This window comes from Cucurbita moschata, unplaced genomic scaffold (assembly GCF_002738365.1).
Source record: "Cucurbita moschata cultivar Rifu unplaced genomic scaffold, Cmos_1.0 Cmo_Scf00017, whole genome shotgun sequence".
NCBI classification, from domain to species: domain Eukaryota; kingdom Viridiplantae; phylum Streptophyta; class Magnoliopsida; order Cucurbitales; family Cucurbitaceae; genus Cucurbita; species Cucurbita moschata.
Window position 1 is genome coordinate 3,682,099 of NW_019268533.1, and position 24,206 is coordinate 3,706,304.

A 24,206-nucleotide genomic window follows, 5' to 3' on the forward strand; every position below is an offset into this window, starting at 1 on the left:
GGAAGAAAGCATAACTAAGATACCCTCAACTCCAATCGTTCCTAATAATCGAAGTTCAGAACTCGTACCATTTGCGAGGTACATTGCAAGAACCTACTCAATAAAAAACTCTAAATTCTATAGCTTATAAAGCCGTACTTCACGTGTTACAATGTCCTGGACTTAGTTTAGAAACATAAGAGGAACTTGTAATCTTCTTCCCTATATTCAAGTATATTAGTTGAAGGGCGTACCCTTTAATACTCGTCCTGCCATACGTTGTTTTTAAGCCCACGACACCACAAAGGGAGGAAGGAATACGAACCGAACCTGCCATTATACATTATCTTAAAATTTTCACACTGAACTAATAGCAAATGATTTGCTGGAAGAAAATAAACCTTTTCGTTGAAACGAAACGTCCTTGCGACATTACAAAATAAAATACGGAAAATCAAGAACACGGAATCTAAAAGAAGTATGTTTCCCTACCTCCACCATCTGTTCCAAGTGCAGCAGAACAAATACCAGAAGCAACAATGGCTGCAGGACCTGAGGATGACCCACCTGTGTACCTATCAGGTGCATGAGGATTTCTTGTTGTTCTGCACACACAATGAAATCATGAAGCTTAACATTTGATAATGAACGACTCGACAATTTCCAATCATACAGTCAAAAATGCAACCTCCAATTCTCAGATTATACAGCATTAATGTAAGATCCCACATTGGTTGGGGAGGAGAACGAAACACCCTTTGTAAGGGTGTGGAAACCTCTCCCTAGAAGACGCGTTTTAAAATCTTGAGGAGAAGCTCGAAAGGGAAAGCCCAAAGAGAACAATATTTGTTGGCGGTGGGCTTCGGCCGTTACAAATGGTATCAAAGCCAGACACCAGGCGATGTGCTTGCGAGGAGGCTGAGCCCCAAAGGGAGGTGGACACAAGGCGGTGTGCCAGCAAGGACGTTGAGCTCAAAGGGGGTGGATTGCGGGTTCCCACATCGATTAGAGAATGGAACGAGTGCCAACGAGAACGCTGGGCCCCAAAGGGGGGGTGGATTGTAAAATCCCACATTGGTTGGGGAGGAGAACGACACACCCTTTATAAGGGTGTGGAAACCTATCCTAGCAGACACATTTTAAAATCTTGAGGGGAAGCCTGAAAGGGAAAGCCCAAAAAGGACAATATCTGCTAGCGGTGGGCTTGGGCCGTTACAATTAATGTTGTCAAGTTAGTGATAAGCGACACATACCCATAATTTGGATTATTTCCAGTTGTACCCATACCCAACTCGTGCATATTTGCTTTCCCTACAAATATTACACCACATCTACGTAACCTCGAAACAGAATCTGCATCCTTTTCCACAGAGCGGACCTCATGCATCCATGTCGATGCACCTGTAAGTATAAAATGAAAACCTTAATCTATACGACTTCACGGAAAACCTTTAGCTCTTCCCAAGATTGTTAACCTTTAGTTGGATGTGGGTAACAGTCTATATCATCCTTGATTGCTATAAATATCCCATCCAAGATAGACAATGGATTCCCTAAACAACCAAAGAAAATCAAAGAAAATCAGCAATTATTGCAACTTATCAATATGCAAAGGAGATAAGAAAAATGAGTCAATACCTTCCTCAAACCTCTGTGTAGAAGTAGCTGCTTGCTTCATGACTTCCTCAGGATCAAAAGAAATCAATAAAGGTGCTGCTGGTTTTCTGTGATTGAACTCCTGTATAATTGAAATTATGTGTTCCGCGACCTATTACAATGTCATAATGGAAAAACTTTAGTTAGTTAACCACAAATAAACGAGGTCCGGGCATCTAGAAGCTAGTTATCGAATACCATGGAAGGGGTCGTATGCCTTGACCGATACGCATGTGCATAGTCACGAATTTTCCAATATCTGAATGGTGAAGATGGGTCACTCTTAACACGATCAATGGGATCATAATGTGGAAGACACTTCAAAGCTTTGTCTACTCGGTCTTCAGGTTTCCCATCTTCATCGAGGGTTGATATAACAGGCTCTTCTTCTAAAAGTTCATAAGATATATATTGGGCATTTCAGTGCTCAGAGGATCATACATTATTTGGAAGCATCTTGGTTGTTCAATTAGTTGATCATATGAAAAGGCATAGTTAAACTATGACTATTTTTCCATTTTCTATCCCAGCATACGTAAAATTTTCACCATTTCGACTACCCAAAACGTTAAAATACCTCGAGAGAAGGAAGTAGTGTTTGAATTGCTAAGCTACGCTCACATTGGCAAGTAAATCAAAATCCATTGCACTTAGATAGTATCAATAGTGGTTCCATTCATAATCCTAAACAAGCAATTCGAAGAACGACACCAAAATAATTGCTGAAAGATCGATGAACAAGCCGAATCTTACTTCCCTTGTAGTGATTCTGTGAGATCCCATATCGGTTGGGAAGGAGAACGAAACACCCTTTATAAGGGTGTGGAAACCTTTTCCCAACAGATGCGTTTTAAAAACCTTGACAGAAAGCCCAAAAGGGAAAGCCCAAAGAGGACAATATCTACTAGCAGTGGGCCTGAGCCGTTACAAATGGTATCAGAGCCAGACACCGGGTGATGTGCCAGCGAGGAGGCCGTTCCCCGAAGGGCGGTAGACACAAGGCGGTGTGACAGTAAGGACGCTGGGCCCCGAAGGGAGATGGATTTTGGTGGGGGTCTCACATCGATTGGAGAAAAGAACGAGTCCTAGCGAGAACGCAGGGCCCTGAAGGGGGGTGGATTATGAGATCCCACATTGGTTAGGGAGAAGAACGGAACACCCTTTATAAGGGTGTGGAAACCTTTTCCTAGTAGATGCGTTTTAGAAACCTTGAGGGAAATCCCAAAGAGGACAATATCAGCTAGTGGTGGGCTTGGGCTGTTACAGATTCCTTATCATTTAATGATATATCACTACAAGGGAAGTAAAATTCAGACTACCTTATTGATCAAGTCAAGCTTGAATGATTTTACATGCAACCTAAACCAAGCTTAAATGATTTTACATGCAACCTAAACCACACCTAAACCACATAAAATTGCAAAAAGAAACTTCGTCATTGGCTAAAGGAAAGCACAAATGCTCTTCTTACTACATTTTCCAAGTCTGTTTTACAAAGATAACATACATGGCTTTATATAGCATCAAAATAAAAACCCTTAATCTTCCCTGACGCATTCCAAGAGTTGTAACTATATTTTATGACCATAATTAGCCACTATGTATACTTTATGGCCATAATTAACCACTATAACTCTAAATTATGATCCACCCAAAATTTATAACAATGAAACTTGATTCTTCCCAATGTGGCATGAATTGAAACATCTTTCGATAATTTCGACAACGTTTTCTTCCCATCTTCCTTAAAGTTTATATTGCATGATTGATGTCTTGTTCATATCACGAATAATTAAGCAACTAACTAGAACGGTATCATTCGACAAAAACAAAGAACCTTGAGGAGGAAATTCGGGCTTAAACATAGGTGCCTCTGGTATCACTGTATTCAACAACAGCTGCCAATGACAAGAACACAGAGAAATTTCAATGATCAAACGAAAGGAAGACAAAAAGAACTAAAAACTCAAAAGACCTCCTCTATTTTATTCTGCTTCTTCAACATGGAGACCACAAAAGAACCAATAACCGGCATTTCAAGGATCCCAACAAAAAGCTTGAAGAGAAACCCAGCCAAATGAGGAGCTGCTACCAAATCAAAACCAAAATCAAAATCAAAATCAAATTGCTACCCATTTCTACCCTAGAAATCATCCAATGAACAAACAGGGGTTTTAGAAGATAACCTTGAATGACCTCTTTCTCGTATTTGACCGCCGATAAATCGAGTTTCTCAACCGGTACCATCACTCGCTTCTTCCCCATTTCAATGGGGCTTTTGATCTTCGTTGAAAAAAGAAGGGGAAGACAGAGAATGACACGAAATTGAAGGGATTAAGCTCTGGGAAATACGAGAATGACGAACGATTGAAGGGTTAATTTGAAGGCGATGAATTCGAAGTAGGTAAGAGACGATTGAGCCGTCGCGAGGGAGCATAAGGGTATTGAGTATAGGATTATTTGCCGCCCAAATTCCTCGCTAAGTCCAATCCTACAAGAAAAGGGTTGAAGGAAGTGAATTTTGTGGGTCAGTTAGTATTGAATGGAATTGAATTATGAACGTTCATATGATTTGGGTAGTGACGGAATAAAAAATGTATTTTAGAGACGGGAAAAAGGAGAAATTCAATAAGCTTTTCACTTTGTGGTTTGATCTTCAGCCACACTGATTCCAATGTTCATAGTTGTAGAAAGGTAGAGATTGTTTTTTAGTTTTCGAAAAAATGGGGGGAGGGACTGTGGAACTTTTTTTTTCCTTGGATAAATGGGATCGGGGACCGGATTATATTCCTTGTCCTCGTCACCACTCAATTTTCCGTCTTCACTCTTGTTTAATATAAATATATTTCCAATATATATATAGATACACACCACTGGAATAAGTTCATGAGTATATTTATGTGCGTAAATATTAAAAAATGAGTTAATTTTGAGACTCGAACGGTCATATATATATATATATATAATCTAAATACTATGTTACAGATCGTTTAATGGTTAAAAATTATGTCGGTATAACAACTAAATTAATAAAAATAACTACTAGCAAATTCTAAAAAAAAATACGTTTAAGCTTTCAAAAAAAATTCAAAAGTAATTCTACAATTAATTTTTGTATGGATACGTTAATATTTTATTTAAAAAATATCTTTGAATTTTCAAAATTTTCATTTTTAAAACTTCAAAAAATGCAGGTACAATTAGGTGTATTTTTGTCCAGTTTTTTTTTATTTTTATTTTTTTTACGAAGGTAAACCGTGTTAATACTATTTGTAAAGTTTTTGTTACTTTTAAAATCTTATGGTTTTATTTTTTTTACGAAGGTAAACCGTGTTAATACTATTTGTAAAGTTTTTGTTACTTTTAAAATCTTATGGGAAAAATTACAGTCGAAAAATCTCCGCTCCGATCCCCACAAAAATAAATGGAAATTTTCGTGGGGATGGAAAATGAAATAGGTGGCACAAATGGACTTCTCCGTCATCGTCTCGCCCCGTGGAAATCTCTATCTCCATCCCCATTTCCATCTCTAATCTCACCCGTCCCATCCCGCTTCGTCTTGTGGACATCTCCATCTCTATCTCCATCCCCATCCCCAATCTCGCCAACTCCGCTCCACTTTTATATATAATGGCAAAAAAAAAAAAAAAAAACTCCATCTCTAACTATAATATATATATTGATTGCACATATAAAACAATATTTATAGAAGGACATTAAATATTACCACTAAAAGCTACATATTTAATGCAATTAAATGAGATATGAAAGTAGTTGGAATAGGTAAGCTACTTTGCTTGACTAATTAATTTAATTTAATTTTTTTCTTTTTTCCAATTATTGGTTTGGATATCAAAATTCTAAAATTCACCTGAGATGAAATGTTTTTTTTTTTTACTAGGTAAAAAATATTTACTAAATGGATAATATATTATAATATGTTAGACTTAAATATTATAAAGTATATAAATATTTATTTAACTCATTTAAATCATATATTTTTATTTAATGGGTAATATATATTAATTATTTTAATATTAAATATAATTTTATCAGCTTCAAATTAAATATATTTAAATTCCTCTGTAATTAATATATTAAATATATTAAATACTAATTTAAATGTTTTAAGTTTTTTTCTTTTTGTCTATAAATATTGATATAAGACACTTCAAATTAAATATATTTTTATGTTTTGTATATCATATATCTAATATAAATATTATTTTAAACACCTATTTTTTTTTTTTTATTAAATTGATCATTTTAATGTTACAGTCGACTCCTAAATATTATAAGCTTAAATGATACAAAATTACCCTTTAATTAATCAATTTTATGAACTTAGAGTGGAGTTGCACTCTCAAGTACAACAGGACAAGTTATATTCATTAATATAATCATTACGGAGTAAGTTGATTTTTCAAGAGTTGTTTGTAATTATAATTGAGTCAAAAGTCAATTTTACCCCTGTAACTATGTGTTCGTTTACCTGATGTGGGAAGCAGTGATTCCATCTTGTGAAATTATGTTTCCAGCTCTCTATTTGGTTTAAGTACTCAAAATGGTATGCATATTGAATTGACTGCAAATTCTCACCCGTGCAAATCAAATAACAAACCCTCACAGATAGGAGTTCTTAACTCACATAGCATTAAGATCGAGTCATATATAATCATTCTCTAAAATATTAATATTATGAATCAACCAATTTACAGAGAAAAATTATTATATATATCAACACCGTGTTCATTCTCTTGTAGTAGCATAGTTACAGGAACCCTAAAATCCAGAAGATTTTTAGTATGAACAAAACATGATGAAAGAACTAATATTCATCTGTAGAGATAATCTTCATTCTTAGAAACAGTTTAAAACAAGTACGTAGCATGACTCGGTCGTAGGAGATGTGAAGGAATGTCGAGGCTGTGTACCAAATAAAATTTCAAATTCTGATCTCGAGCGTTTTTTTCATTCTTCCTACTTTCATTCGATTTATCTAATCGATAATCTCCGGTTAATTAACATCAATGTCTTAGACTCATTTATTGACTTGTATTTTATCAGTGTTTATCTTTTTACGTATTCAAGTCAATCTCAACCTAATTTAAAACGTACGAGTCAAAACTAACCTAAATTTTTAATATTTTTTAAAAAAAGAGCTGTCGATTTCTATTACTAAGTCAATAATCGAACCTAATTAAATAATTAGTAATGACTTTATGGGCAAGTTGATTAATGGTTCCACCCTAGGATTCAAATGAAAAACCCCACCAATACTTCATAAGCTATTAAATAAAAAGGTCAACATCCATAAACTTGTAACATGAAACTTGCCCACAAGATTAAATATTAAATTCCAATCTTTATATATATATATATATATATATATATATATATCTCGAGGGGCATGATTTATCGATGGAAACTATTTTAAAAGAATAAGAACATAAATTTCGAGAAACCAACCGCTTTTTAGAGTTTGATACGGAGTATAACAGTCCAAGTCTACTGTTAGTAGATATTATCCGTTTTGAGTTTTTACTTTCGGGATTTTTCTCAAGGTTTTAAAACGCGTCCGTTAAGGAGAAATTTCTGCAACCTTATACGGAATGTTTCGTTTCTCTCTTTAACCCATTTTTATTTTTAAACGGTTTAAGTTCTTGACATCATTTACGAACTATTTTACATAAAGTATTTGCACTTTATAGTTATGTCATGCATGTCGTAGCGACTCAATTTTAGTAGAAAAATAGGATCGTTACAGTTGGTATAAGAGCTCTAGACTTATAGATTCGGTAGACTAGCTTATGACGTAGGCTTATGATGTTCCCATGGCCCTTTACAGTGAACGTTTCGTCAGCGTCAGATATGCCTTACGAGATCTCACATCGATTGGAGAGAGGAACAAAACATTCCTTACAATGGTGTAGAAGCTTCTTTCTAATAAACAATATCTACTACTAGTGAGTTTGAGTTGTTACACGAACACTAAATCAAATAGTCTATTTATACATTTCCTAAAAAAATGACAGAAATATTACCGCTACTCTGTTTGTCGATTCCTATATGCCTTTTTTTTTTTTTGACAATATCAGATAAAAAACAGCCAAAATCTGATATATCTACTCGACAATTCATCTGGTGGCTTCACTAGTAAGAATTCAACAGAATGAACGGGAGGCATCGGAGGAAGGACGGACATAAAGACCTACTTATTCTATGTGAGAAAAGACTTAGAAGAATAAGGGTTGAATTATGAATAGACTTCAAAGACTTTTTTTTTTTTTTAATAAAAAAAAATAATGTGGAAGAATTGGATTCCTTCTTTTCAATCATTTTATAGGGAAAGAAAGACTTTTTGGTTTTATTTATTTATTTTCTATTATTATTTTCCAACCACTCTAACGTGGGCCCCATGGGGAGCCCCTTTTTTGTCATTTTCTTCCTCTTCACGCTCCAGGAGATCCCCCAAATTGCTTTATCTCCTCCACGCCGGATCTCACGCGTTAACCCACTTTCCACTTTTACCCCTCTCCATCCCTTTATTTACAAATACAACACGTACCTTTATATATACATATATATATACACACATATATATACACACACACACACATATATATATATATATATATATATATATATATATATATATTAAATTGTTAATATTACTTATGTCATTTTTAAGTTCACCAAAATTTAAATAGTAAAAAAATTGAATTTTAAATTGATTTCGTACGTTGGAATGTTTTTTAGTTATTTTTTTAGATTTCCAATTAATTGTTTAAATTGTAACAAAAATATATATATATAATTTTTGAATTGGATTAGTTCGTATAATTTATTAAAATAAATTAATAAAAATAAAACATTTAGTTACATTTCTTTGAACTGAATCCAAACCAAAAAATTTATAGCCATAAACTGTACTGATTGGGTTGATCGAGTTTTTTAGATTGTTTGTACTTCTATAAACACCCATAAATAATATTAAAACAAGGTACAATTTTTTTTTTATCTGTTTTAAAAGTTTAAAAGTATTATTACAATATTTAAAAATTAAATAATATTATTGAAACGAAAAATAAAGTTTACTGTCCACCTAGAGAGAAAAAAGTCAAAAGTCAAATATATCATTAAAGAACACATGATATGAATGTCGATATGTTTATTACCAAAATATCTTAATCATATTCTTTATTGCCTTTAATTTCTTTTATTAATCTTATAATGAATAATATTTTTTCATTACAAATAAATCCTCAATTTTCAAAGGAATTATTATAATTTTTTTTTATTATTATTAAGGATACACTTGAAAATATAAATCAATTTCTAATTTTAAATAATAAAAAAGGATAATTTATTTATTAAAATTATTTAATTTGTTGTCAATTTTAAGTGATCTTATCGGCTGGGTTTCCCGTTATATCTGGCACTCATCAATAAATGCCACGTGGCGCAAATTCCACCTACTCCACGAATAAATCATTTTTTAATGTAATATTTTAGTTTAGGAGAAAAAAAAAAACCACTTTTTTTTTTAATTTATTAGCTGAAAAAAATATCTAACTTTCATTTTCATATAATAATAATAAATTAAATTTCTAATAAATCTAAAAATAATTAAATCATTTGATTTATTTATATAAATTTAATAAATTTGAGTTTTATATTTAATGCAGACTTTATTTGAATTATGATTTATTCCTCTGCCTCTCCTGCCATATGGTCACTTTATTTACTCTTCGCTTTCAAAAGTGAAAACTATACCTACAAGCTAACACGAGTACTTCCAACACAAAATTTCTCCAAGCAAAACACGCTTAATTATGAAGTTTCTATAGCCAAGTCATCGTCACAATCACACTTTAATGGCATCGGATTTGCGATTGTACGACACTCACTTCCTAGCAACAAGTGAGTTAAGCCTATTTGTTCTTGCGTCGCCTACGGCCAAGCAACGTATGCTCGAGCCTCTGGTCCCGGTTCAAGAAGAAAGTTTTAGAAAATGGGGGCAGAGAGATTTCGAAAGCGAGTTTTAAAAGCAAGATTTGAGAAATTGAAATTTGTGTTACATGAAAATGTAAGCAAAAGGCAACAACAACGACTTACTACATATAACTATCGGGCAGGGGATACAGGAAGGTGCATGTTATTGATATAAGTAATAAATTTCATTTTTTTAAATTTTTTTTAGTTATCTTATCCTTAGAACCACTCTCGTTCAATTTGGTCTCGGTTCAGTTAACATATTTTTATCTATTCTTTAGAAGAAAATTCGGAAAATCACTTAACATACTCGAGTGTCACAATAATAATATATATAATATAAAGTACATCGATCATATATAAAACGAATCATTGATATACATAATACCAAAAAAATATATATATCAATCATATTCCAATTTTTTTTCTTCATAAATGTTTATAATATATTTTAAAAAGAAGATCGGTATAAAGTGAGTAAAACAAAATAAAATGATCCAAATGAAATAAAGTATTCCACATGAAATGGTCCATATGTTATGATAGATGACTCTCGGGTCCATTTTTAAATATATCTGATTGGATAAGGCATATTAATTATCATCTTAAATGTTGATGGTTCGATTTTTTATCTGCCATTATTAAATTAAAAAAATAGAAAAATATATTTAAAATATTACAACGCTATACTTAAGTTCTAAAATATAGGTTTTTTTTTCATAAATTTACGTTCATGTATCTAAAAAAATATTTATTTATTATTTATTATTTTATTTTATTTATATATATATATATAAAAATAAAATAAAATAATAAATAATAAATAAATATTTTTTTAGATATATATATATATACACACGAACTTAAAAGGTTAAATTGATATACAATTGATCGATTAATTTTTACGGGGACTGAGGCGGAATTCTCCATGAGGAATTAATCCTTGTTCCCGCTCTTTTATCAAATCCTCATATTCGCGAAATTCTCCATTTAGTCTTGTAGGGATTGGGAGCGGGATTCTCCATGAGGAATTAATCTCTGTCCCTGCTTCTATTATCGAACCATCATCTTTGCGAAATTCTCCATTTATTCTTATGGGAATTGGAGCGGGATTCTCCATGAGAAATTAATCCCTGTCTCTGCCCCTGTTATCAAATTCCCATCTTTGTGAAATTATCCATTTATTCTGGCAGGGATTGGGGCAGAATTCTCCACGAGGAATTAATCTCTGTCCCTCCTGTTATTGAACCCATCTCTGCGAAATTCTCATGGGAATTGGGACAGGATTTTCCACGAGAAATTAATCCTCGTCTCCGCCCCTGTTATCAAATCCTTATCTCCGCGAAATTCTCCACTTATTCTTGTTGGGATTAGAGCGAGATTCTCCCCGAAGAATTCATAGAGATTATACTCCTCGCAATAAACATATATATAATTTACTATGAGTGGGGTGAGAAGTTGGTTGTCACAATCGCACTTTTGATGATATCGGACTTGCGATTGTGCAGCACTTACTTCTCAGCAACAAGTGAGTTAAGTCTATTCGTTTTCGCGTCGCTTACGACCAAGCAACGTATGCTCGAGCCTCTAACCCCAGTTCAAGAAGAATGTTTTAGAAAACGGGGCAAAGAGATTTTGAGAGCAAGGTTTGAGAAATTAAAATTGGTGTTATATGGGAATGTAAGCAAAATGCAACAACAACCGCGTACTGCATATAACTATCGGTAAGGAGAAGTTGACAACTAGTCATATCTCCTATAATACATTTTGAGGCATTTCATGTCTGACAAAGAAATATCATCCTAACTACTTAGTATAAGAATAATTAAACGGTTAATAAATGTTTATAACAATTTATAATAAATTTAAATTGTTGATCTTTGAAATGATAATTAATTGACGGGTGGATAATTACGACTATGTATATAAAACCGCTAAAGAAAGCGAACTCCAACCCACCACCTGTCCGAAACGAAAACGAAAGCAATAGAGAGAGAGAGAGAGTGTGTCACTCCCCATCTCTGTTTCCATTTCCATTTCCATTTCCATCAGGTAATCCTCAGAAACCTCTGAAAATAAATTCCCCCAATCGGATGAAACCTCTCCGCTCCGGCTGAAGATTTCATCTCCTCCGCCATGGACAATTACGCGTACAATTCCTATGCTGAGTCCGGCGACTCCTCCCCTCGCTCCCGCGAGATTGATTTCGAAAACCCTCCTCCATGGGACGACGCCCAGCTCCAGAACCAGAACTACAAGGTCAAGTTCATGTGTAGCTATGGCGGAAAGATCCATCCACGTCCTCATGATAATCTCCTCTCCTACGTCGGTGGCGAGACTAAGATCTTTGCCGTCGACCGTTCTGTTAAGTTTGCTTCCATGCTTGCTAAGCTTTCTTCGCTCTGTGATACTGACGTTACCTTCAAGTACCAGCTCCCTGGCGAGGATCTTGATGCGCTGATTTCGGTTACCAATGATGATGATCTCGAGCATATGATGCACGAGTACGATCGCCTCTATCGCGCTCCTGGAAAGCCCGCTCGGATGCGGCTTTTCCTCTTTCCGGCTAATCAGAGCCCTAGCTTTGGGTCTGAGGGAGGTAGATCGGATCGGGATCGATTTGTGGAGGTTTTGAGTTCTGGTTCTACCCATGGAGGTGATGTGCCTAAGCAATCTGTTCCGAATAAGGTGGATTTTCTGTTTGGTTTGGACAAGGGCGGAATCGCGTCTCCTCCTCCACCTGTGGCGCTCAAATTGCACGATCCGCTGCCTGAGCCGGTCGCTCCGCCGATGGAATCTGCTGCTCGACCTGTTCCGGGAGATCGGATCGCTGTATCGGATCCTGGGGTTCATCCGGCCGAGATTCAGCGTCAATTGCAGGAATTACAGAGGTTGCATATTAGCGAACAGGAGCAAGCCGCGGCGTATCGGAGGAAACCTGAAGAGCATAATCTTATGGGAGGTTACGGCGGCGATTTCTACGCGCAGAAGATGGTGGAGAAGACTCCACCGCCGAGCGCGCAACCGACCTTGCAGCCACCGGCTGGATACTGGTCGGAGAAGCAGGTTTCCAGCGGAGGTTTCCCGGCGACGATGACGGCCACACCCGGTGGACAAGACCAACCGCCTGTCTACATGATCCACGCTCCCGGTGCGGTCTATCACTCGCCCCAACATCCGATGGTGAGACAAGTTACCGCTCCCCCGCCCAATCAAGGCTACTACGCTGTACAGCGTATGGCCTCAGATGTGTACCGTGAGCAACCGGTCTACAATGTTGTACAACCTCCACAACCATCTTATCCGCCCACTTCATCGCCGTCTCTGCCGCAACAACCTCCGAAGGTCGCCGCCTATCCCGGAGGCGGTATAACTCTTGCAGCAGATTCAGGGCCTTACACACAGGTGGCCTACGACAGCACCACCGGGAGACAAGTATACTACACAGCCGGTGGAGCCGCCATGGTAGCATCGCCTCCAACGCCGCCATACCAGGGGGTGTCGGCGCCGATGAGCGGCGATATTAGAACAGGACCAGTGGGACAGGATGGGAAGCTGATTGCAAAAATTTCACAAGGCTCAGTTTGAATAAGGACAACAGCATGTGGTATAAAAATTTTGAGCTTTTCTTTTTCATTTTTCTTTATATTATATGAATCCCGACTCTTTAATTTACATGCTTATGCTATTATATGCTCGTTTGCTTCTCGATCTGTGATAAAAAAAAAAAAATTGAAAAAAAAAGCATAATTATGTTTGTTTATGTTATCATGTGCTATGATCATCCATCTATCTGGGTGTGTATACAACATTTTAGAGGTTATAAAACCATTTTCTCTTTCACTTTTCACTTTTTTCTTGTCTATTCTTCTGGTAAAAATATTTGTGACTTTGCCCATGTTTCAAAACCTTTCGTATTCGTTTGATCTTATCCTTTCGTAAGAGTTTCAAACCTATTTGCATGTGGAAATCCATTAGAATGTTGGTCAAGAATTGAGACTTAGATCGATGTGACAGTCATTTAGAACAAAAACAGGGACCCACTTATTATTGTCGCATCGATTCCATGTCTCAATTTTCATCCAACTTTTAGCGGATTTTGAAAACGTTTACGAAAGATCTTTTTTGTGCTTGGTGTTTAGCCTTTTAACTTAAAAGTAGTTCTCGGATGAACAAATATAAGTTCATCAGCACCATCTTACCTTCTCCATTTCAAATTAGCTTTAACTTAGAATGCGTCTTGAAGTTATAAGTCGTAGATTCGGGTCTTGATTATACTGGGTGAGAAAGTTATTCTGGCTGAAAATATTGAGTTTATTTTGGTGCATGATAACAACAGAACTGATTCCATAGGTTTTTTACTTTTGAAAGTATCATTTTTTGGGTGAAGTTGGGAAGATGCCATGTATGGTGTAACCAAGGAAATTAGTTGGAAACCCAGACAGAGAATCCTCCCCAATTACCAAGCCTAGCCTGCGTCTGTTTGGATTTGGACGGTGTCTTTGTTTTGTTTTGCAGCCAGCCTGACATCACCCACTCACCCAAACCTAATTCCGAGTGCGTACGACCAATTTGTACAGAGTTAATAGGTGATTGAGTCAAGTCTCTTGAATCTTTGGCGACTATAAAGTCATTGAATCTTTGACGACTATAAAGTCACAGGATGAATTGCCAAGTAGATAGATCAGATCCAGACTCTATCTACTCCTACTCCTTCCTAGGTACCATAGCATGTCAGGAGAAGCTATCACTCTTGGAAGTCCTTGCAATTGTTCGACAACAGATCGAGTTCAAGAACTCTAGGAGAGAAGCCTATTTACGGAGTGAAAGAAGGGGAAGAAACAACTCTAGATGCCTCCCGTTCAGTTTGTTTCATTCTTTCATGTTTTTTGTTTTGTTTCGCTCGTAGATACCAAGCCCTCTCTTGCCTTCCACATCTCTCCGTTCTTAGCTATTTCTACTGTTATGTTTTCTCTTTTGAGGTCTCCAATAGGATTTGAGTTTGCAGAAAGATTATTTTCGGTAGAAATCGAGTTTTGAACGCCTTTCAAGAAGGTATCTTTCTATGAAACCGCCTTTCAAGAAGGTATCTTTCCATAAAGCCGTTGACACAAAAATCTTGTTGTTGAAGCGACAGAGGTTGTGGTTTCATTGGATTAGTTTGCAAGTTTTGTTCCAAGTTGAAACGATTCTCTTGGGGTAAAATCCACTCATTTTCATAATGATTCTATACCCAACACCACATGTGAATAGAATCTTAGTTTTGTTTTCTTTTTTTATTTTTTCGACCTATTCATTATTTTTTCCCAACTATAAAGTGCAGCTATTATCTTATTCTCAGCTTAAAAGCAGTCTACGAATTTCAACGCTTCAAGTTTAAGACTCGAAGTTCGAAATTCGGGATTTGATATTTTCTTACCTATTCTGTGATCTGGCCACATCATCGAAATTGTTTTCTTACCCTAAACTTTTTATGTATATGTGAGCTCGAGTATGGAATTCTGTTCACTCACATAGAAACTGAGTATCTGTTTGCCTCCCTTCTAGGATTAGATATGATTGAGTCTCCCTGGGTTTTCGAAATAGTGTCAAAATCAATGTTTCGAATCATTGCTTGAGTTTCCGAAATAGTGTTAAAATCAATGCTTTGAATCATTGCTAGTGGACCCAGATTTGTTCTAAAAAAGTTGAGGCATTTCGAATTCTTTGTTAACAGGATAAAGTAAAAAAAAAACGTCTGGAATTATTCCAATATTGGACCTTGGACATATAATAGTTCTAAATCGAAACCTCGATGCTTCTTAAATAAACGTTTAAGTGAATTGCCCAACATAGGATTGCTTCCAGCCGAGCACGCTTGACTTTAAAGTTTCGGTAAGGGAGTTCACCGATAAAAAAAAAATACAACATATTGGTAAAAAAAGAAGGTGCAACTTGTTGGTACGTGTAGCAGTACCGGTTATCGGTTCTTTTCCTTTGAATTCAAGGGCAAGTTTGTGTCGCTTTCTTATCTTATATTATGAGATCATGGGTTGGATATTCCACTTTTGTTTCACATTTTCTTGCATTACTTGGCACCAATACTATGGACACCAAAATAAAAAATATATATATATATTTTCTTTTTAAATTTTAAAATTTAAAATTTAAAATTAATTTATGAGACATGATTCAAGCTTCTCCACTTTGTACCCATTAGTCAATCATATCATGTAAGAGGACAGGATCCATCCCATAAGATAATGTTTTCTTTTTAATATATAAACAATTTTTGTATTCAAACATTGAGAAACCTTGATTTTTATTTTTATTTTTTGAGTGATATTTTATTTTATTTTTGGTTAAATTAGGTTTATTTTGGGTTTCGTACAAATATGTAAGGATTCAAAAAAAAAAATTGTTGGTCACGGAAAATTTGAAAATTTCAGCGAGGCACGTGAAAACACGAACAACCAATACCCAGCTCAGGACTCTTGGGAAAAAACACTCCACACACTCTCACCCTCTTCACCAGATGGGAGAAGGAAAAGAAATGACAAAGGTGAGCTAGAGAAGACGAACGACCGTCGTAGTTTCCGGAGAGCGCAAACCGGCAAAATTAAACCAAACCTCTCCCTCTCGTTTTAATATTACTATCAATCTCCCCTTGATGTAGAGAAGGCATGTCCATAGGTTGGAGTTTCTTTTTCGTCAAGCAATTGAGAAAATCCACGAGGTAAGATTTTAAGTGTTTTTCTCAGATTTAGGATTTTCCGTTGTGAATTAAGGTATGAAATCTTTATATGTTCATCTAGAGGGAATGCTCTACAGGATTTGTGAAGAAAGCTAGCCGAAATTTTGGTCCAAAGGCGGAGATATAAGAGTCCTTCCAAGAACGGTAAGAATGTTAATGGATCTTCTTCCCGTGCTCATAACTTGGTCTCTAGTGGCATTTAAATTCCAAGAAGAATAGTAGGATGTAGATGGAACTATGATCTAAAACTTTACTGAAGAGAACGACTTGAATTGGATCCAAAGTAGTATAAAGATATGAAAAAGAGAAAACTGTAAGAAATCTAATCGAAAACCGTTGTTCATCCGTAGGAGTAGAGAGAGACGGATTCGACAAGCCACATGTCGATCGGCGAGTGGAACTGTGTGTACCATCAGGTGGAGGACATGCATTAGGCGTCGGGTGGAGCCATGCGTCGAATGTCGCATGGACCATCACAACTCCACTCGATTTGCAACATGCGGCTTCTATCGTAATTCCGACCTGCAACCCGTTGGCACAACCAACCTGCGGTCCGACCCAAGTGAATCGAACCAGCTGACCCGGCATTTACAAAATCGACCCGACCGCGCGCAAGAGCCCAACTCCACAGCTCGCGGCTCAGTGGCGTATACAACCCAACTCATAGACGCCCGCAACCTGCGCAACCCGAGGACGTGACCCGAAGTCCGCACCTCGACCCAGGACACACCTGGCATACTCTCATCTCTCTAGCGACACTGTTGTGCATGCAGATGTCAACTCCTTCGGTTCACACGGCTCGTCAACTCGACTTGGCTCCGTGGTGGCTCGACGCAACTTATCGGCTGAAAACTCGGTTATTCGGCTTACATTACACAATTTTATACCATTCCTTATGTTTTCAACTCCAAAGCTGAAGTTGACCTTAATTAAGGCAATTGAGATCAGTATAGCGTCTTGTTTCCAAGTTTAAGGTGACTTAGGCTAGAAATGTGAGATATTAACGTAAATAAGATGAACATTCAAATAGGACACAACTTCCAACAAATACTTGGAGCAGCTTCGAGGGACGGAATTCAACCAACCAACTCTCTGTGTGCGCGTACGTGTGTAATAAGATGTTTTTAATTTAAATGTTTGTTTATTTCATTTAATTTATTGTTGTCTCGTTTTTTTAAAGATGTTTTTAAACACGCAAGTCCACGAGAGTGTTAGGTAAAGTTTATGTTATGAAAATGTTTAAATGAAGTATTTTCGCGCATTGGGTTTGGTTGGAACCTTTTTAAACTCAACCCAATTCATGGAGTTGTAAATTTTTTTCAACTCAAACGTTTAACCCAATTGAACCCTAAACTTTTTGGGATGGGTTGGTTCGCGTTGTTTGAGTCATTTATTCGTATTTATATTTTTGATAAAAGTATAATGTAAAATTTTAAACATTTAATTAAAACTTGTAATTGAATGTCCCATTTTTAAAAATTGCCTTTTAGATAATTAATATTGTTTTTAAAGTTGGTGAACCAATAAATAATTAAAAAATAATTATGAAATTATATAAAAAATAAAATAATTATATGCATATACAATTATCTAAAAAATAAATTATTTTAAAAAATTAATTTATTTAAACCCAATTTATACACAATCATATTTTAACTCTATTTATTATTATTATTATTATTATTATTATTTTGTAATTTTATATGAAAATTAAGATACGAAAATTGGAAAGGAATCTTGATGGTTGGTTGTGAGAAATAGTAGAACGCTCAACGAAACAGGTCTTAATAGGCTTAATTTTTGGGCCGAACTCAATAGTTGGGCCCATTATCTCAAAGCCCATATGTTGGGCCCACTATCTCAATAAGCTTTCTCTATGCTCAGTTGGGCCCACTATCTCAAAGCCCATATGTTGGGCCCACTATCTCAATAAGCTTTCTCTATGCTCAGTTGGGCCCACTATCTCAAATCACATATGTTGGGCCCACTATCTCAAAGCCCATATATTGGGCCCACTATCTTAATAGGCTTTCTCTATGCTCAGTTGGGCCCACAACACCCTTCCAACTTTGGAATATATTCTATTAGTGTTAAATAGTTCCCCATATTTTTTTTAATTGTTTATAAATTAAAATATTTTTTTTATTGATTTAAAAAATATATATATATACAAAAAAAAAAAAAAAAAATCTTTTAATCCAATAAATATTTTTTTAATATATCAATTTAAATGATATGGCTAATTGCCTTGAAGATCTACAAAAAATATTCACAGTTTACCAATAAAAAATACATAATATTATATATTTTTTGTTTTAATTTCTTCTTAGAATCTGACATTTTTTAAAAATAATTAACTTAATAAGAAACTTTAATTAGTAAAAAAAAAATTACTATTTTTAATTTAATTACAATATATAAATATAAACTAATAAAAATACTAATGCTATATACCTTCTTCTTTTTTTTTTTTTTTTTACTTTAATTTATTCTTTAAATTTGACTTTTTTTTTCTCTTCCTATTAAATTTAAATGGAAATGGATTAAGAATATTTTTAAAATGTTATTAAATTCTTTTTAATTATTAATTCTATTGAATGAATCAAAACGTATGGAGTCTCTCTAGCATAAAGTTCTAGATTCGTGGTTGCTAAATGAATTGCATCAACGTGTATATTATTATATCCGAACTTAACTTAATATAAATTTTGATTACGCACATAATTTATCAAAGGTTTGAATCACCCGACTCAAGTTTACCTTTTATCCAATCTTAACTCAAAAAAAAATTTGATTATGTACCGAACCCATCAAACGTAACGTTCGAATCGCTCGACTCAAGTTTTCCTTATACCCGAACTGAACCCAATATAAATTTCAATTACGCACAGAACCAATGAAACCTTCGTATCTCCTGACTCAAGTTTACCCTATACCCAAACTTAACTCGGTACAAATTTCAATTACACACAAAATCCATCAAACATTCAAATCTCTTCACTCAAGTTTACCCTATACCCGAACTTAACTTAATAAAAATTTCGATTACACACAGAACCCATCAAACATTCAAATCTCCCGACTCAAGTTTACCCTATATCCGAACTTAACTCAAATTTACCTCGAACCCAAACATAACTCAATATAAATTTCGATTACGTACATAACCCATCAAACCCTTGAATCTCCCGCCTCTAGTTTACTTTTTGGCGCTCGAAACCCTAAAGCGAGGAACATTCTAGCCTTTTCTTTTCTTATATTAATGTAAAGGGAATAATTGAGAGTTGGTGAAGAAAAAAGACATCTTCAAAAGTGGATTAGCTTAGCCCATAAACACACAAACGAGAACTCTCTAGATGCTCCACTTTTCCAACTGCTCCTTTCTTCTTCAATACAACTAGAATTTTTCCTTTTTATTGTCAAAAACACACGAGCAAATAGTGATAAAACAAAGAGAATCCCATAAACTCCATATCTTCTTCTTAAATACCTTCTTCTTCTCTTCATTTAAGCTCGTGTTGATCCGAAGATATGAGCGATCCCAAATATGCCTACCCGTACCCACCTCCTCCAGGTATTACTAGTTGTTATCTGTTGAGCTATGCTTAAATTGATTGCTTTCTGGGTCTCGTTTGATTTAGCGATTTGGATGATGTGATCTATTCACAGGAGGGTATTATCAAGGACCGCCCGTGATGGCGCCGCCGCAATACGCTGCACCGCCACCGAAAAGACAACCGGGGTTTTTGGAGGGATGGTACGTCAAAAAGGTTTGTTGTTTGTTGAATGGTTTAGGGTTAGAATTTGGCTAACAAAGGGTTTAACTTTGTGTGATGCAGCCTTGCAGCTCTGTGTTGCTGCTGCCTCCTTGATGAGTGCTGCTGTGATCCTTCCATACTCCTTGTCACTTGATATGAGCTTTGCTTGCCTAATTTGTAGCTGTGAAATGGGTTATGTTCTTCTACCTTCTTTGGGAGTGGGTTTGAGTTTGTGTAAACTTTGGAAAGAATATTGTTGATTGGTGTCTAGAATAAAGCTTTGTTTTGATGTGAAGTGTAGAGTTTAATTACGAAAGTTGTGAAATTTGTCGATCGTTTTGACTTTTCGACTAAAAAATTTGAGGTTAAACCGCTCGATCTAGGTTTCAAATTCAAGAAACAAAAGCGTTCTTGTATCGTTTGCCTAAAAAAAATTGTGAGATTTCACATTGGTTGGGAGAGAAGAACAAAGCATTCTTATATAGATATGGAAATTTCTCACTAGCAGAGGCTTTTTAAAAACTTTAAGGGAAGCCTGAAAGGGAAAGCCCAAAGAGGACAATGTTTGTTAGTGGTGGGCTTGGGGTGTTACAAATGGTATTAGAGTCAGATATGAGGCGATGTGTCGGAGAAGGTTGAGTCCCGAAGGAGGTGGACACAAGGCGATGTGCAAGCAAGGATGCTGGGCCCCGAAAGGGGGTGGATTATGCCATGAGGCAATTTGCCAGTGAGAAGGTTGAGCGTTGAAGGGGGTGGACACGAGGTAGTGCCAAGAAGGATGCTAGGCACCGAAGGGGGTGCACACGAAGCGGTGTGCAAGCAAGGATGCTGGGCCCTAAAAGGGGGTAGTTGTGAGATCCCACATTTGTTTGGGGATAAGAATGAAGCATTCTTTATAAGGATGTAGAAGGGGAGTGGACACGAGGCGGTGTGTTAGCAAGGACGCTGGGTATCACGGTCCTACATTTTAAGCCGTGCGGCGTCGTGATCTTGACACGCTCACGACTAGCCTTAAGGGGAATTAAGCCCCATATATATTTTTCGCCCCAGATTTGTGGCTTCGTCAAACCTCAAGCGAGGTTTGTATTCGCCAATCCGTTGCTTGTGCGGAATCCAAGCTTGTTCAACCACACACGCCGCTTGCGTGTGCATGTTCAATCGTCTGCGACACATCCGATTTGTCTCTATACTGGGTCAAGTCATTCGGCTCGACCTTGCCTCTGCTCGGGCCAAGGTCTCTCAATGCAACGTCGCATCTCATCTTGTCATCTTGATTCCCATCAACAGGGTTCATGTCTTGATGCCACTCCGAGTCTCGGGATGTCGTCGGCCATCATAACTCGCTCAGTCATGCCATCGAGAATGGGCCCGCATGCCTTTCATCTCATTGGGACTTCTCGAACATCCATCCATCCGAGTTCTATCGAGGCATTGGCCCTCCCGTGCCCATGCCGAGTCATTTACGAATACCGTACCGGATAGCAGGTGTCTGTAGCAACCTTCAACACGCAGTCTAGGGCGCAATACCGGCACACCCGTGCCATCCGGTACTGTCCTTCAAAAACCCATTTCAAAGAAAGTTGCCCAAGACACTCGTTTCGGCACGCTCGCCCACACTGTGACACACGTATGTGCCACAGGGTAGCTCACTTAGGCCACAGGGCCCAAGGGTGGTGGAGAGCTACACCATGGTACCCCCTATAATACATATATAACATCTTTTTCAAAATCTCTTTTTCGTAAATCTCTCTCTACCCTTATTTTCTAAAACCTTCTTCTTAAACCGAGGCCAGAGGCTCGAGCATACGTCGCTTGGCCGTAGGCGACGTAAGAACGAATTGACTTAGTTCACTTGTCGTTGGAAAGTGAGTGCCACACAATCGCAAGTCCGCTGCCATCAAGAGTGTGATTGTGACACTGGACACTGAAGGGGATGAATTGTGAGATCTCACATTGGTTAGGGAGGAGAACTGATACATTCTTTATAGGGGTGTGGACAAGAGATGGTGTGTCACCAAAGAGACGGTGTGTCACCAAGGACGCTGGGCCCTAAAGCAGGGTGGATTGTGAGATCCTACGTCAGTTTTGTGAGACCCCACGTCGGTTGGGGAGAAGAACGAAGTATTCTTTATAAGAGTTCGGAAACCTCTCCCTAGGACGCGTTTTAAAAATCTTGAGGGGAAACTCGAAAAGGGAAAGCCCAAATAGAACAATAAAATGCCAAAGAGAAAGTTAGTGGTGGGCTCGAGCCGTTACAAAAATTGTTCTAGGGATAGAATAAGAGTAGGTTTAGAATGATATTTACTCGAAAGGGAAAACCTTGAATACATACCATCACGTAATAGTTATCAAAGTCGACCTAAATAAAGAACAAAATTTTATATTAAATATTTAAAATATCAGTTATAAATAAATCCATTAAAATTTATTAAATCTAAATAATAGATTGAAACTAAAATTAATTAGTAATCATTAATTAATTAATATTTGTATTATTTCTCTCATGTATACAATTTTAAAGTTTTTTGAGTAATAATATATTGTATTTTTCAAATATTAATTACATTTCCTTGAAATTTTTTTTTTATTTTTTTATTTTTATTTTTATTATTTTTTTTAACTTTCAAATTTTAAAATTGGTTAAAAAAAATACCCTTAATTTTAAGATTAGTCTTTAAAAAATCATTTTCATTTAAAATAAAAAATGGAAATACATGATTACTAATTTATAAAAATTTGAAAGAAATTGTCCTTTTTTTATTTTATTATTTATAACATTTTAGCCCCTAAAATTGTATATTTTATATTTGAACCCCTAAAACTAGAGTTCGGTATCATTTTGATATATCCCGTCAAATTTTTAAAAATAATTTTATTATAAAAAAAAGTATAATATCAGCTTGCATTAGCTAGCAATGTCGAGATTTTAAATTCAAGGACCAAAGTGATACTAAACTCAAAATAAAGGGATAAAGAAAAAAGAAAAAAGAAAAAAAAGAATATATATATATATATATATATATATATATATATATATATATATATTTTTTGGAATGACTATCTTATAGATATGTGAGAAAAGAATAATATATAGAAATATATTTGTTTTTAATAAAATATCAAATATGATATATATGGTAAACTATAATTTAGTATTAAATATCCTTAACACTTCTCGCAAGCTGAGCGTCGAATTTGAACAAACGTGAAGCTTGGGTCTGAAAAATTCAAAAAGAGGTCGAGAAACACTTTTCGTGAAGATGTCAACAACTTGGTTTGAATGAGGTGTAGAAAAACACTTTCTTCGCCATTGAAAACTGCAGAAAGATCACCGCTGAGCGGCGATGTTGCCTTAGCTTCAGCGAGAATATGTCTAACCCATGAAAAGGGATCGTCGCTCAGCGACGATGTTGCCTTGGCTCTGGCGAGAACATGTCTAACCCAAGAAGTAGAATGAAAAATCTAGAGCAAGGGACAAAGACAATATTGAAACCGGAAGAGTCACTATAGTGGGTGAAGGAGCCAATTTTGGCGAGAAGGGCGGCGGTGACTTGGTTGGCGAAGAGGCCTGTGCGGCGTCCAGATTCCAAAGGTAAATCTCTGCAGAAGGTCGACAGGCTTATCGAGATTCCGTATATTTTCGAAGAGAACGCTGATGAGGATCCTGAGATTAGGATTTCTGTGAAGGATGAAGGGTTGATTGGGAGAAAATGAGAGAGGTTATGTTGGCCCAAGGAAAACCGATTATGTTTAAAAAGGTGAAGTTGTATGTATAGAATATGAAGAATGGTGATTTGGAGGTCAAAAGGCTAGAATCGAAGAGTAATCAACCGGCTCCAACTGCGGTAGCTATGGAGACTGTCCCTGCGGCGTCAAAGCCAACAGTGGTGGTGGAGAAGATAAGTAGAGCATTCAAAAGCCATTGAAAATAAATGATCGGGGTTGGTAAACCAAAAAGGCTCTGATACCATGATAATGTTTGGATAATTCACCACACCTAAATGACGTGAAAGTTTTCTTATTTATAATCAAATAAATTAGAGGGATATGGAAAAAGTAATAAATTGAAAGAACAATATCTCTGG

General features: G+C 36.1%; 2 protein-coding genes and 3 long non-coding RNA genes across 5 annotated transcripts in view; 4 read left to right on the forward strand and 1 right to left on the reverse strand.

Annotated features, from left to right (window-relative positions):
• The window catches only part of LOC111454961 (fatty acid amide hydrolase), a 9,969-nt gene extending 5,645 nt beyond the window's left edge, over nucleotides 1-4,324 (reverse strand). The window contains exons 1-9 of the mRNA XM_023096451.1: nucleotides 3,822-4,324; nucleotides 3,611-3,720; nucleotides 3,473-3,533; nucleotides 1,834-2,024; nucleotides 1,618-1,747; nucleotides 1,455-1,532; nucleotides 1,233-1,380; nucleotides 472-584; nucleotides 234-309 (exon numbers count right to left, since the gene is read on the reverse strand). Coding sequence (XP_022952219.1) covers nucleotides 234-309; nucleotides 472-584; nucleotides 1,233-1,380; nucleotides 1,455-1,532; nucleotides 1,618-1,747; nucleotides 1,834-2,024; nucleotides 3,473-3,533; nucleotides 3,611-3,720; nucleotides 3,822-3,900 — 986 coding nt within the window. The 5' untranslated portion in view covers nucleotides 3,901-4,324. The remainder of the gene's footprint in view (nucleotides 1-233; nucleotides 310-471; nucleotides 585-1,232; nucleotides 1,381-1,454; nucleotides 1,533-1,617; nucleotides 1,748-1,833; nucleotides 2,025-3,472; nucleotides 3,534-3,610; nucleotides 3,721-3,821) is intronic.
• Nucleotides 4,325-11,579: 7,255 nt separating this feature from the next.
• Nucleotides 11,580-13,480, forward strand: LOC111454962. Its single transcript, XM_023096452.1, has one exon. It carries the CDS (start codon nucleotides 11,767-11,769, stop codon nucleotides 13,216-13,218), a length of 1,452 nt encoding a protein of 483 aa, XP_022952220.1. The 5' UTR covers nucleotides 11,580-11,766; the 3' UTR covers nucleotides 13,219-13,480.
• A 794-nt stretch (nucleotides 13,481-14,274) lies between these two features.
• Nucleotides 14,275-14,968, forward strand: LOC111454965. Its single transcript, XR_002712523.1, has 2 exons — nucleotides 14,275-14,685; nucleotides 14,717-14,968. It is a non-coding gene; the product is annotated as an uncharacterized LOC111454965 (long non-coding RNA).
• A 1,163-nt stretch (nucleotides 14,969-16,131) lies between these two features.
• Nucleotides 16,132-17,501, forward strand: LOC111454964. The gene is made up of 3 exons (XR_002712522.1): nucleotides 16,132-16,345; nucleotides 16,425-16,507; nucleotides 16,714-17,501. It is a non-coding gene; the product is annotated as an uncharacterized LOC111454964 (long non-coding RNA).
• A 2,182-nt stretch (nucleotides 17,502-19,683) lies between these two features.
• LOC111454963 lies at nucleotides 19,684-20,456 on the forward strand. The gene is made up of 3 exons (XR_002712521.1): nucleotides 19,684-19,937; nucleotides 20,033-20,120; nucleotides 20,203-20,456. It is a non-coding gene; the product is annotated as an uncharacterized LOC111454963 (long non-coding RNA).
• Nucleotides 20,457-24,206: the final 3,750 nt, after the last annotated feature.